At 32.1% G+C, this 14,837-nt stretch overlaps 1 protein-coding gene across 1 annotated transcript in view; it reads left to right on the plus strand.

The window, feature by feature from the left end:
- CAMK4 (calcium/calmodulin dependent protein kinase IV) overlaps positions 1-14,837 on the plus strand; it is a 185,682-nt gene that overhangs the window by 109,775 nt on the left and 61,070 nt on the right. The window contains exon 5 of the mRNA XM_051994391.1: positions 7,137-7,209. Coding sequence (XP_051850351.1) covers positions 7,137-7,209 — 73 coding nt within the window. The remainder of the gene's footprint in view (positions 1-7,136; positions 7,210-14,837) is intronic.

Raw genomic sequence — 14,837 nt, forward strand, 5'->3', positions numbered from 1 at the left:
AGCGAACATAATAAAGATGACAATACTCCCTAAATTAATCTATTTATTTAGTGCTATACCAATCAGACTTCCAAGAAAATATTTTAATGATCTAGAAAAAATAACAACAAAATTCATATGGAACAATAAAAAGTCGAGAATCTCAAGGGAATTAATGAAAAAAAAATCAAATGAAGGTGGCCTAGCTGTACCTGATCTAAAATTGTATTATAAAGCAGCAGTCACCAAAACCATTTGGTATTGGCTAAGAAATAGATTAGTGGATCAGTGGAAAAGGTTAGGTTCACAAGACAGAATAGTCAACTATAGCAATCTAGTGTTTGACAAACCCAAAGATCCTAACTTTTGGGAAAAGAATTCATTATTTGATAAAAACTGCTGGGATAATTGGAAATTAGTATGGCAGAAATTAGGCATGGACCCACACTTAACACCATATACCAAGATAAGATCAAAATGGGTCCATGACCTAGGCATAAAGAACGAGATTATAAATAAATTAGAGGAACATAGAATAGTTTATCTCTCAGACTTGTGGAGGAGAAAGAAATTTGTGACCAAAGATGAACTAGAGACCATTACTGATCACAAAATAGAAAATTTTGATTACATCAAATTAAAAAGCCTTTGTACAAACAAAACTAATGCAAACAAGATTAGAAGGGAAGCAACAAACTGGGAAAACATCTTCACAGTTAAAGGTTCTGATAAAGGCCTCATTTCCAAAATATATAGAGAACTGACTCAAATTTATAAGAAATCAAGCCATTCTCCAATTGATAAATGGTCAAAGGATATGAACAGACAATTTTCAGAGGATGAAATTGAAACTATTACCACTCATATGAAAGAGTGTTCCAAATCATTATTGATCAGAGAAATGCAAATTAAGACAACTCTGAGATACCACTACACACCTGTCAGATTGGCTAAGATGACAGGAAAAAATAATGATGATGGGGATTCTTGGAGGGGATGCGGGAAAACTGGGACACTAATGCATTGTTGGTGGAGTTGTGAACGAATCCAAACATTCTGGAGAGCAATCTGGAATTATGCCCCAAAAATTATCAAATTGTGCATACCCTTTGATCCAGCAGTGTTTCGATTGGGCTTATATCCCAAAGAAATACTAAAGAAGGGAAAGGGACCTGTATGTGCCAAAATGTTTGTAGCAGCCCTATTTGTAGTGGCTAGAAACTGGAAAATGAATGGATGCCCATCAGTTGGAGAATGGCTGGGTAAATTGTGGTATATGAATGTTATGGAATATTATTGTTCTGTAAGAAATGACCAGCAGGATGAATACAGAGAGGACTGGCGAGACTTACATGAACTGATGCTAAGTGAAATGAGCAGAACCAGGAGATCATTATACACTTCGACAACGATATTGTATGAGGACATATTTTGATGGAAGTGGATTTCTTTGACAAAGAGACCTAACTGAGTTTCAATTGATAAATGACGGACAAAAGCAGCTACACCCAAAGAAAGAACACTGGGAAACGAATGTGAACTATCTGCATTTTTGTTTTTCTTCCCGGGTTATTTATACCTTCTGAATCCAATTCTCCCTATGCAACAAGAGAACTGTTCGGTTCTGCAAACATATATTGTATCTAGGATATACTGCAACATATCCAACATATAAAGGACTGCTTGCCATCTAGGGGAGGGGGTGGAGGGAGGGAGGGGAAAAAAATTGGAACAGAAACGAGTGCAAAGGATAATGTTGTAAAAAAAAAATTATCCTGGCAAGGATTCTGTCAATATAAAGTAATTATTAAATAAAAATTAAAAAAAAAAAAAAGAAAAAGAAGGTAGGCTTTTCCCATTCTTTTGTGAAAACAGCCCAAAGCATATCTTTTAAGCCTTTTTATTGATCTTAACCACAAGAGATTCTGGAAAACATTCAATTGATTATTAATTGATAATGAAAAAATTATAGGGAACTCTTGGAATTAGGAATTCTAGGGATATTATATAGTCTGAGATCACCTTTTAATAATATTGTAGAAGAACATCTTTCCTGGAGTGAAATTGGACTAAATAATCTCCTTTTCAAATATAATTCTGTCACTCACTGGGAGTTAATAAAAAGTGGAAAGCAAAAAGTTAGAAGATTCAATAGTCAGTACAGAATTACTTATAGATGAATTAGAACTTTTTTGAAAATTTCATTATTTATTGAAAATTTTATTATTTATTTATTTTAAATAGTGTGTGTGTGTGTGTGTGTGTGTGTGTGTGTGTGTTCCTTCTTTGAACCAATTCCAATGAAAGTGAAGTTCAAGTATTGTCCTCAGTCCCTCTCCATTTAAAAAAATCTTTCTTGCATGCTTCTTTTATGTGACATATTCCCATTTCTACTTTTCCCTTCTTCCTTTTCACGTTATCTTCTTCTTTCTCATTCCTTCATTTTTTTTTTCTTTTGAAGATCATCCCAACATAATCATTCCACACTCATGCTCTGTTTATTTAGTTTCCTTTTAAGACCTTAATAATGAAAAAGTTCTTAGAAGTTACATGTATCATCTTCTCACATAGGAATGCACATTGTTAAACTTTATTGAGTACCTTGTTATTATTCTTTCAGGTTTACCTTTTTATGCTTCTCTTGAGTCTTGTGTTTAAATGTTAAATTTTCTATTTGGTCTTTTTATCAGAAATGCATAGAAGTACTCTAGTTAAATGTCCATTTCCCCCTGAATTATACTTAGTTTTGCTGAGGTTTATTCTTGATTGGAATTCTAGCTCCTTTGCCTTCTGGAATATCATATTCCACATATCTGCTCCTTTAACATGGAAGCTGCTAAATCTTGTGCTATACTGACTATGACTCTGGTATTACAGTTGTTTGTTTCTGGGTGCTTACAATATTTTCTGTAGGCTGTAGAATTTAGCTTTTCATTTTGGAGTTTTCATTTTGGGAACTCTTTCAAAGGGTATTTGCTGGATTCTTTCAATTTCTATTTTATCTTCTGATTCTAGGATACTGGAGCAGTTTTCTTTGATAATTTCTTGAAACTTGATTTCTAGACTCTTTAATCATAGCTTTGAGGCAGTCTAATAATTCTTAAATCATCTCTCCTGAACTATTTTTCAAGGAAGTTGCTTTTCTAGTGAGATATTTTAGATTTTCTTTCCTTTTTTGACTTTGTTATATTGTTTCTTGGTGTTTCACAGACCTTCCAGTTACTCAATTCTAATTTTTTAAAAATTATGTTCTTCAAGGCTCTTTTTCATTTGGCCTAGTCTGCTTTTTAAAGAGATTTTTTTTTTTGGCATGAATTTTTGTCCCTTTTTATCTTTGTCAATTCTGGCTTTTAAGATATTATTTTTTTCAGAATTTTTTGGTTCTTCTTTTATCAAACTGTCAATTCTCCTTTCATATTTTTTTCTACATCATTCTTATTTATTTTTCCAATTTTCTCTTCACCACTCATCTCTTTCTCTCTCTTTAAAACAAAACAAGCAAACAACAACAACAACAAACCATCTCTTCCAGGAATTAGTTTTTTTTTTTTTTTTTTTCTTGGCTTAAATTAGCACTTTTTTCTTTGAGGCTTTGCTTCACTGTGTAAATATTTGATTGTTTCCTTCTAATATTATCTTCATTAATGTATTGCTTGATTTCATTGTTGTCTTGAATTTATGTCTTTATCTTCCCTGCCACCATAATAACTTTTTAATGGTCAAATTCTTTTGTTGTTGTTATTGTTTGCTCATTTTCCCACTGAGAGCAAAATATTTCAGCCTGATGAAAAATTCCTGATCTCAACAAAGGAGAAATTTTTTTAAACTTATAAGGAAATTAGTGATTAGAGTATCAGTATTTTGTGTGTGTGTGTGTCACTGTTTATCTGTCTGTTTCTCTTCTCCTTCTCTCCCGAATAGGACTTGGAATTTGATGAAAATATATATTTAGAATCAGGAAAAAACAGAAGACAAGCAAGAACTATTATTATCACCATCCCAATTATCATTTTATATCTAAAATATATCATATATTGCATGATTATTTCTCAGTTGTATTTTCATATAGGTATAGAAATACAGTATCATAAGAGAAATAGCAAAAGAGGATTTTTTAAAATTACATTCCTTTGGGAAAAAAATCTCAAATGTAAAAACAAAATCAGGAAAAGTAAAAATGAAAGTTTTGTCACATTTACAAGATATAAAGCTACATTACACAATCTATTGTGTACTTGTTTAAAAAAAAAGAGTAAGCATTGGAGCTTATGAGATAAACAAGAATTAAAAACAATAGAATCTAAGAACTCAGTGTTTGATAAATCCAAGAACATAAATTATTGGAGAAAAGAATGATTTTTTTTGACAATAAGAGATTGAATACTTTGACAAAAGCTAGGTTTAAACTTATGCTTCAAACAATAATAAAATCTAAATGGATATGCAACAATAAAATGTCAAAGCATAAAAATATTGAGAGCCATATCAGGTGTGTTTCACAATTATGATTAGGGAGAAAATCCTTGACTGAACAAGAGGACATCATCAAATCTAAAATAGATAATTTTGACTATGTTGATTCAGAAGCCTTTACAGTAATAAATCAATAAATATAAAATTAGAAGATAAATAATGGGGAAATATTTACATCAAATATTATTGACAAAAGTTAGATAACAGAAATACATAGGAAACTGAAGCAAGCCTCAAACAACAATCATTGTTAAACCCCTACTATCTATATGTAACAGCAAATGTCATTCCTCAAAAGATAAATGGCCAAAGGATATGAAAAGTTTTCAAAAGAAGAATTACAAAATATAAATGATCATATAAAAGTATTCTTCAAATCAGTCACAGTAAGAGAAATACTAAAAAACTCACTTCTTCTTCTACTTCACATCTTGCAAATTAACAAAGACAACAAAAGACACAAAAATGGTTTGCAGAGACTTTGGGACACCAGACATATTGGTGTACTCTTGATTAGGTTGTAAAGTATTCCAATTATCTGAGAAAATCAGAGAAATATGGGATGACATATATATGTGTATGTGTATATATGTATATATACACATACACACACACATATATATATAATGTATATAAATATATACACACACATATACAAACATATATATACACATATAAACTGTTTATATATACGTACACATATGTAAATTATATATATATAGTCACACTATATATATACATATAAACTGATGCAAGGCAAAATTAGCAGAACAAAGAGAATAATATACATGATTGCAACAATGTAAATAAAAAGATTACTAAAAAGAAGATGAACTCTGAGTAATTGAAAAAACCAGTGAAGATTCCCTAGAAAGGAAAATGAAACATATTTAACTCCTCAAGGCAACAAGTTGTGAGGCTACTAGGACAGAGTACTGCTGACATCAGTTGTTGTTGATTTATTGTTTTCCTATTTCACAGAGAGGATTCAATGATGATGGTGAAATCATTGTAATGTAAAAGCAAAAGGCATCATTATAATATATATTATATTATATATATATTTGAAAAATTTGAGCAAAATGTTCTTCCACTTAATATTCCAGTTGTTGAATTGCTTAGATCATTCTAACTTAATAAATCTTCACCACCTTTTCCTTTTCCTGACATTTTGTTTCTTCAGTTTTGTAATTTATAATGAATGTACAGCATAATTATTTAAATTTCATGTTTTATAACCCCCCCCCCCCCAGGAAAATTTATCAGGAATTGGAAAAGTTTATGGGTTATGGTCTTTTAAATGAAACAGAAGTGTTTAGTTGGTTTTTAGAAACTAAAAAAATTAATGTTTTGTACGTTCTTTCTTTGGTGAACTTGACCTTGAGGTATCACAGAATTTGACCATGAGTTGAAAGAACATAAGAGGTGATTTTATACATTTGACCCTTTGAAATAGTTTATTATTTTGTGGTTTTTATCCATGTTTAAAATGTTGTTAGATTGGCAAAGGAAATAATTGAATTTTAGGTATTATAGAATATATATGTAGAGATATTCAGAATTAGTTTTGTGAATATTGATAGCTCATTCTACACGTCTTTTCATATATTATTTAGTACTAGCTACTATATCACTAAGGATTTGTCCCTCTCTGTTTATGTCTGTTGCCCAAAGACCATTCTATCTAAGTTAAAGGTTAATTATAAAATTGGTTAGCTTTAGGGTGACAGAGTTATTAGCCACAGTTATTCTTCAGAACTGTCTACTCAGTTGTAGAATGGTTTCAATCAGCAATGATAAAGGGAATGCCTACAGTGAAAACTCAAAGAGACTTGAAATTTGAGGAAATAATGGTAGTAATAGTAATAGTAGTAGTAGCAGCAGCAGCAGTAGTTTCATAGGTACCCATATAATATCAAGAAATCTGGAAGTCTCCAAGCACAAATCAAAAAGACTTGAAATATCGAGGAAGCAGTAGCAATATAATAATATTAGTAGTAATATAGTAGCAATAGCAGGAGCAGCAGCAGCAGTAATAGTAGTAGTAATGTTACTGGTAGTGGAAGCAGGGAAATGAATAATAAGAAGAAAGAAGAGGAAGAAAAAGAGGAAAAAGAAGAAGAAAGAAGAGGAAGAAGAGAAAGAAGAAGAAAAGTGGAAGAGGAAGAAGAAGAGGAGAAAGAAAGAAAAAAAAAGAAGAAGAAAGTTTCTCAGTACATTCGATAGACTGCCTGCAGACTTAATGAAAGACATAGACAAGAGCCACATGGGTTGAGAGGACATAGATAGGATGCCATCTTTGCCATTGGATAAAGTATCCATATTGATGATATCATGGATGTATCGATATATTAATAGGAGGAGTAGCAACAATAGTATCTATATCACACAAGGCCCAAGTAAGACTTTAAAAATAAAAGGCAAATTTTTTTTGTTAACTTGCAAAGTTTATGGCACTAAGGGTTTTTAGTTACAGGTTGCTAGTTCAAGACAAAGCAAAAGAAATCCTTTTTATTTAACAAAGGAAGTGGGGATCCAAAGATATTTCAGTGTTTAAACTCTGTAATTCACAGGGAAAAAGATAACCCAGTCTTAACTATTTGAATGTTACTATATTTTAGTTAACTGTTCATTACGCTACATCTTCCAGTCTGAATGCATATATTTCCTTAATTTTTTTTTAGAATTGTGGAAAAAGGCTATTACAGTGAGCGTGATGCAGCACAGGCAGTCAAACAAATACTGGAGGCAGTTTCTGTAAGTATTGAGTAATGCTTAAGTAATTAAGTATTGAGATTCATCTCATCACCAGCTAGTCTTTCCCCTTCCTAAAGTAATTCTTAATAATAAAGTGGTCATAATTAGAGCATGATTCTTATAGGAAATCATCTGAAACTATTTTATTTTCTTAGTGATTTCTTCTTTTTTCACTGATACAAATATCCCTGAGTGACAAAAATTTTCATTAATATAAATTCTTTCATTAGCCAAATGTTTCCAAATTAAACAACATTAGCTTTTGAATCCCTACCTCTAACAGTTTTCTTGTTTTCTTTATCTGCTTCTGCCATTACGACCACCACCAAGAAGATAAAAAATGTATCCTGGAGCTTTTAAAATGATCGACAGACTTGTTTTTCTCCTGACTGGATCAAAAACACATAAAATGGGTTCAAACTATGGTGATTTTAGCTTTCGAAAGGAAATAATTCTGAATGTATAACATTTCCAGACAAGAATTAGCAGAGGGAAAAAATATATACTGATAAATGTTTGCTGTAAAACATTCCTTCTTGAGAAACTTATTTGGATAAAAAGAATTAAAGGTAATACCACAGTTAGTGAGACTTAACTATTTAAAATCTTTCAAATGTATTTAGGAGGGTGATATATGGTAAAATATGCATGATTGATTCAGTTATTGAATATAAAATTAGTACAAATTATTCTCCAAATAAGTAGAGCAGATTTCAAGGGACAATACTTAAGATAAGCACTTAAAATACACACACACACACACACACACACACACACACACACACACACACACACATATATATAAAATGTGTTCAGAATGAAAGTGTACCTTATTATTTACTGTCACATCTCAATTTAAAAGTTAGCTGTGTGGTACACTGAGAAACCAGACTTGACTGGCAAGCATACAATGAACTGACAATCACATACAGTGGCCTGACAGTCACATACATGATCAAATCCACTTAAAGAAAAGTAGTTCCCTGTGTCTAAAACTACAATTTTGAAACCAAAGAAAGAAAAAAAATAATCTGTACAAAGAGCTGATAGGAATAGTAAAACTGTATTCTAACTAAACTTTAGTTGGTTTTATAGTGCTATCCTGCCAAATTCATATTTATTTTGCTGTTGTTGGGGTTTTTTTTTTGGGGGGGGAGGGGGGAAGTGAGTGGAAAAGATGTGGATGGGAAAATCCCACATACTTGTTTTTAATATTTTTTCATAATATTATTCCTGAATATTTTCTTAAAATGTTACTGTGATTATTGTTCCCTCCCAGTGACCCCAATTTCACCATCATTGTCTATAGCACCATCACCTCATGTATTCCTTAGACTTGTAACCTCAAGATCATTTTCCACTTATCTCTTTCCTTTGCATATTACATCCCAAATTTTATCAAGTCTCAGGTCCATCTTACCTTATACTTCAATAATTTCAAGATAGCCTCCTATCCAAGGTTGCCTACCTTCTGTGAATTCCTGCTCTAATCCAAATTGTCTTAAATACCATATCACTATCATGTTCACTGAAGAGTTTCTTGTCTTAGCAAAGTCCTTTCTCATTACTCCACAATATAGATTCTACGTCAGTCAAATAAAAATGACTTCCTATGCCCAACCCTATTTTTTTAGTTCCCATATTCATAATTGTAAATGAGATATTTTTCTGTCAATAGTTGCCTCTACTTCTTTTCTATTTAACTCTTCTCCTAAATTTAATTCAAAAGTCCCCTTTTTCAGAATGTCAATGTGGCTTAATCCCCATCTAATCATCACTTAGATATAGATATTCTTCCATGTAACACTTCTAATTAATTAATTAATTAAAGCTAAAACTTTCTGGGTAAAATTGAGTATTCATTATAGAGAAACCACACCTAAATAAGAACATCCTGCAAAGTGTGTAAGGACATGAGTGTGCAGAACTCTTTTAAAGGCATGATAAATGAATTGTTTGATGTCCCAATTATGTATCTTTACAAAAATAATTCCTAGACCAAAACTTCTTGGCTGGCAAAATTGACTATGATGGAAAACAAAATCTAATATGAAAACAAAATAACAGAATTGCCATTATTGATTTTATTTTAGCAGAAAAACTCTATAAGGAAAGCAAAATTTTTCTCTATGACTTCCCCAAAGTAAAAAGGATTAAAATTCTATGTATGATTTGGTCATGTAATTGGCAAGATGATATGAATTCATTCTCAGCATATCTTCTCCAACCTAACAGCATCAAAAAAAAGGAAATATGCACAAAATCAATAGTAATTCCAGTTGAATCAACAAGATAAAAAAACCAATCCAGTACAAGATAAAAGTGCAATTACATAACACTGGAGAAGTTAAATATTTAATGATTTTGGTCTTTTTACTTTCAACCTATGCATCCAACATAATCTCACATAATTGAAATTTGGGATTCAGTTATGATGACCTCTGATAAGTTTCTGCTGGGTCATGACCCATTATTCATAACCCACATCAAATAAAAGGCAAAGTTAGTAAATCTATCTAATTCTGTGAAGGGAAGTACAATTGAATGTGTATATATTGGGGAAAAGTGTAGAAGTTGAAGCTTGCATGATTGGCTCGAAAGCAAGATACCTTCATACCCAAGAAAGAGGATAGAAAAAATCTAATTATCTTTCCTTTGAAGATTTATATGTTTTAAAGAGGAAACCAGCTGTACATCTACACTTCAAATTCAAGCATGTTGAATGCCCTCAGCCTTAGGAATCTGTAAAAAAGAAAAACTTTGCCACAAAGGCAAAAGAGAAAAAAGATGAAGAGGACAGCCTGAGGCAATCAACAGGGAATACAAGGAAAAAGACTGAAAAACAAAAAGTACAAAAGAGATGGTCTAGGTATAAGTCTAGATTACAAGGAAATAAATTAATTTTCCCACACACACAATAGCTTCAAGAAGAGGAAAAATAAAATAAAAAAAAGACCATAATGAATAAAGAATACATTATGAAGAGAAATGAGTCAAAAAAAAACCCACCAAAAAATAGAATGGAAAATTTTCTAGAAACCAGAACTCTCAAGGTATATATCTCTAAGACATGAAGTCACAGCAATAGAAAATCTTTTAAAATAGCAGAATCATGAAGAGAATGTCTCATATGGAATTTAAAAATTTGGAAATAAAAGAAAATTTTATAGAAGCCAAAACCCAACAACTTTGAAAGATCATATGAATTTTCTATAATTCATTGTGGCTCATCTTGAAAACAAGATGTATGTATATATGTGATGTGAATATATATATATAATCAAAACTCTCCTCCACCTCCTAAAAAAGTGATAATACTAAAAATTTGACCATAATACCACAGGAAACAAGAAATACTGCCCAGAATTTTTGAATCTTAAAAAAAAATGCTGATTGATCAAATTCACAGATTATAACCAGAAAAAAGTTCTTTACCTGAAATTGATTTTATGGATAAAGTACTGACTTAAAATAGGAAGTGAGGCAAAATAAATACAAAAGAAATGGTGAAAGCAAATTAAAAATCAGTGACTTAAAAATGATTTAAAATCCATGAATGGATTAATCATCTAATTAAATGAAAGGAAATGACTAATAAATAAAAAAAGAAGGGAATAATTTGCTGCATAAAAGAATCACATCTCCTGAAGAAGAATACAAAAAGAAAATGACAACTAAAAGCACATTATTCAGAATTTTTTAAAAATTTTTTTAACATTATTCAGAATTTTAAAAATCAATAGTTATAACCATGCTATCCTATAGTGCAAGAAAAAACATCCAGAACGTCAAGAAAGAGAAATATGGAACCAACTTTATGTTTAAAGTTACCATAAACAGTATATTTTATTAAATATATATCATGAAATGGCATAGCAAATAAAGTTTGAAGAAGAAAACCCAAATAAGTTGCTATAAAAAAATAGAATACCACTATTACTGTAAGAAATAATGGCTTTCCTTTTTTGTAGCTGGATAAGCCTAACAAAAAGATCAGGGGTCCTTAAACTTTTTAAATAGAGGGCCAGTTCACTGTCCCTCAGACTGTTGGAGGGCCAGACTATAGTAAAAACAAAAACTATGAACAAATTCCTATGTACGCTGCATATATCTTATTTTGAAATGAAGAAACAAAACGGGAACAAATACAATATTTAAAATGAAGTAAAGTTAAATCAACAAACTTACCAGTATTTCAATGGGAACTATGGGCCTGCTTTTGGCTAATGAGATAGTCAATGTCTCTTTCCATATTTGTCACTGCTAGTCGTAACAAGTGATGCAAATGCGCATCCATTAGTCTTGATTTGGTTAGAGATTTCAAATGTTTCATTCTAGAAAAAGTCTGTTCACAGACATAAGTGCTGCCAAAGATGGTTGCCATTTTGAGTGCATGGTTTCTGAGATGAGGATATGTCTCAGAGGGGAGAGATGCATAGAAATTATGAAGGCTGCTTGACTTGAATGCGTCTTTTAGAGAGTCACAATTCTGCAGTTCAGCCAGTTCCATTTGGTAAATTGTATCCACATTTTCAATGTCAATAAAAAATGGATTACGGAACAGCTATATGTCCTGTTCATGGAGATGAAGCTCTTTAAATCTAAATTGAAACTCTTTTTGCAATTTTTCCAGTGAATCCACACATGATTTGTTTGGGAATGTAATCAGCGGTTTTTCCGCTAACAGATTTTGAGTTGTGGGGAGATGGCAGAAGTTTTCCTCCTTCACTTGTTTGATAAGGAGGCCTAATTTTACTTCAAATGCTTTGACATATGATTGCATATCACAGATGGGCTTCCCCTTTCCTTTGCATATTGAAATTGTTGAGTAGCTTTGTTACATCTGTCATAAAGGCAAGGTGCGATTTCCATTCTGCATCATTGAGCTGTGGTACTTCTTTGTTTTTTGGAAGCAGAAAAGTTGTAATCTGTAGAAGTCAGTCATAGAAACATTTCAAAATTCTCCCTCGACTCAGCCAATGGACTTCTGTGTGATACAGAACATCTTCATACTCAACATTTAGCTCAGATAGAAATTCCTGAAATTGTCTGTGATTTAGTGCGTTAGCTCTAATGAAGTTAACACAAGATACCACAATTTTCATAACAGAGTTCCTTCAGTGATTTACTACACAGCGCTTGTTGGTGGATGAGGCAGTGTATGGCTATTGGATGAGAATGGTTATGTTTGTCCATCTCTTGGTTAATGCGAGCAATTACTCCTTTCTTAGACCCCACCATGCTAGGAGCACCATCAGTTGTCACGCTGGCTAGTTTAGCCCAGTCCAGCTCCAAACCATTCATAGTTTGGCAAACCTTTTCATAGATATCCTCTCCTGTAGTTGTTCCATTGATGCTTTGCAGTGCAGCAACCTCTTCTATGACTTCAAAATAATCATTCATCCCACGAATAAAAATTACAAGTTGTGCAGAATCACGAACATCATTGCTTTCCTTTTATAAAGAGCTCAGGAGTTTTCAACAAACTCTTCATTTGCTCCCAATTGCTCTGCTTGGTTTTGACTCCATGAACATCATAACCTTTCAGCAGATACTCTTTGGCAGTTCCTTTCAGCTTCCTTTGGTGTATTCTCTCTCATTACCTGCCCCAGATTGTAAATGCCTTGAGGACAGGGACTGTCTTTTTCTTATTTGTATCCCCCAGTGTTTGGCATATAGGACTTAATAAATGTTCATTGACTATTGAAAATGACAAACTATCCATGCTTGCTCATTCTTTGATATGCTTGTTTATATCATCCCATAAGTTTTTCCTGAAGAGTGACTGCTCTAGATGAAAGAGTTTTTGTAACAGTCCAATTAAAATGATCATAGTAACACTCTAGATGTAGAAAGTACAGTACCCTTAGCTCAGTGCTGAAGGTTTAAAAAAAGTCTTTAGTTGCCCATTAAAGAATGACCCTAGGTGACCAATAGATTGATCTCTCAAGCAGACACTCTGTATCCTGAGAAGAGGTTGGTAGTAGAGCGCCCTGCCCATGTTGCTGTCCATTGGCAGAGTATGATACAATTGTCTAGCAGCAGAGACTCAATAGCAGAACCACTTCTTTGGAATTTATGAAGATGCTTTGAAAAAAGATAATCAAAACCTTGTATAGTTATGAATTACCATGACTACATACATTTTCTGTATGTGTGCTCTATTATTATTGTACTTTATATTCCTGCTCACTATTTTTCCTTGTAGATTTTGGATGTATATGTGGTAAATGTGCTTCTGATGCAGAAGGAAATTATTTATAATTATTGCTCTTGCTATATCATTTGAATAAATGCCTTTGTTAAATATAACTGATCTATTGCCTGATTGTTGAAGGGAATCATACTAGTGGGGGATTATGAGCTAATGATTGAGAGGATAGCCACCTACAGAGCCACTCTCCCCACCCTAGAACTAGTTATAGTCCCTTCTCTGGAGAATAGTTTTCAAGTTGGGTGAATAAGGCTTTGAAGGTTTGTTCTTCATTATTAGATTTCTGTGGGATATTGCTTAATGAATAAGCTTTAATGTGCTTACCAAACATTCTAATCCCTTGCTCCATTCCTATTATCCAATATATTCAAGAATTCCTTAAAATTACAATAAAAGCAAATTTAACTTCAATAAAAAAAGAATTTTAAAATTATAGCTGTTACATAGAAGTATTTAAGTAGAGGCTAAATTGTTGTTGTCATGAATATCATACAAAAACTCATGGTTAGGATAGAAAGTTAAATTAGAGGAACTCTAAGGTATGACCAGGGTTAAGATTTAATGATTGCATAGTATTTGCAGCCTTTCTGTCAGTATTGTTAAATGGTACATTGAAAATTGCTAAAATTCATTCATAATGTCCTCCATAATGCATTCACCAAGTCTGTGATCTGGTGATGATTTTATTTCCTGAATCTTCTACTGAGCGCCTGCTGAGCTAAACAACACATGTATGTACTGGTGGGAAGAGTAATATATAAACACATTTTTAAATCTCATCTGCCTTTTTCAAACTTTCCTAAGTCTATCAATCAACAAAATTGTAAATCAAACACAATTATGTAGAGATTGTGAATTTCTGAGACTCACATTGAAAATTTAATAGTAGACTTTCAAAGGTTACTTCTGGCTCCATCTATAATTGATGCTGACATATTTAGAAATCCATATGTTGTTTTCATGGAAGAGACTGCTGTAGATCATGAGGTGCTTCCTCAGATGGAAAAAAAATCATCGAATGCATAGTCTTTTTCAGATACGAATGAGATCAAAAACTAGTTTTTTGAAGGCAAGCAAATTTCTTTTCCCCCACTTATTAGGGATGGGAAAGAATTACTGAGGTCAATCTCCAGCTAAGTAGTTCTATATGATTATTTCAATAATTGGACAAAGGAAGAAATTTTGAGATTTCTTTCATTTATATACATTAATACTTAGCTTCCAGAATATTGGAGCATTTCCTGAGTTAGGGGAATTAAAATATATTTTGTGCTATCTTAGCAATATAATTCTGGTTAGTCTATAGCTTTTGACTCATAGAAAAGAATATTTACTTTTGTTTTACTTAATTCAAATATAGGCTTAAAAAGATTAATGCCTTAAAATTGAAATGTCTTGTGTTCAAGGAGAATCT

Source organism: Antechinus flavipes, chromosome 1 (genome assembly GCF_016432865.1).
Source record: "Antechinus flavipes isolate AdamAnt ecotype Samford, QLD, Australia chromosome 1, AdamAnt_v2, whole genome shotgun sequence".
NCBI classification, from domain to species: domain Eukaryota; kingdom Metazoa; phylum Chordata; class Mammalia; order Dasyuromorphia; family Dasyuridae; genus Antechinus; species Antechinus flavipes.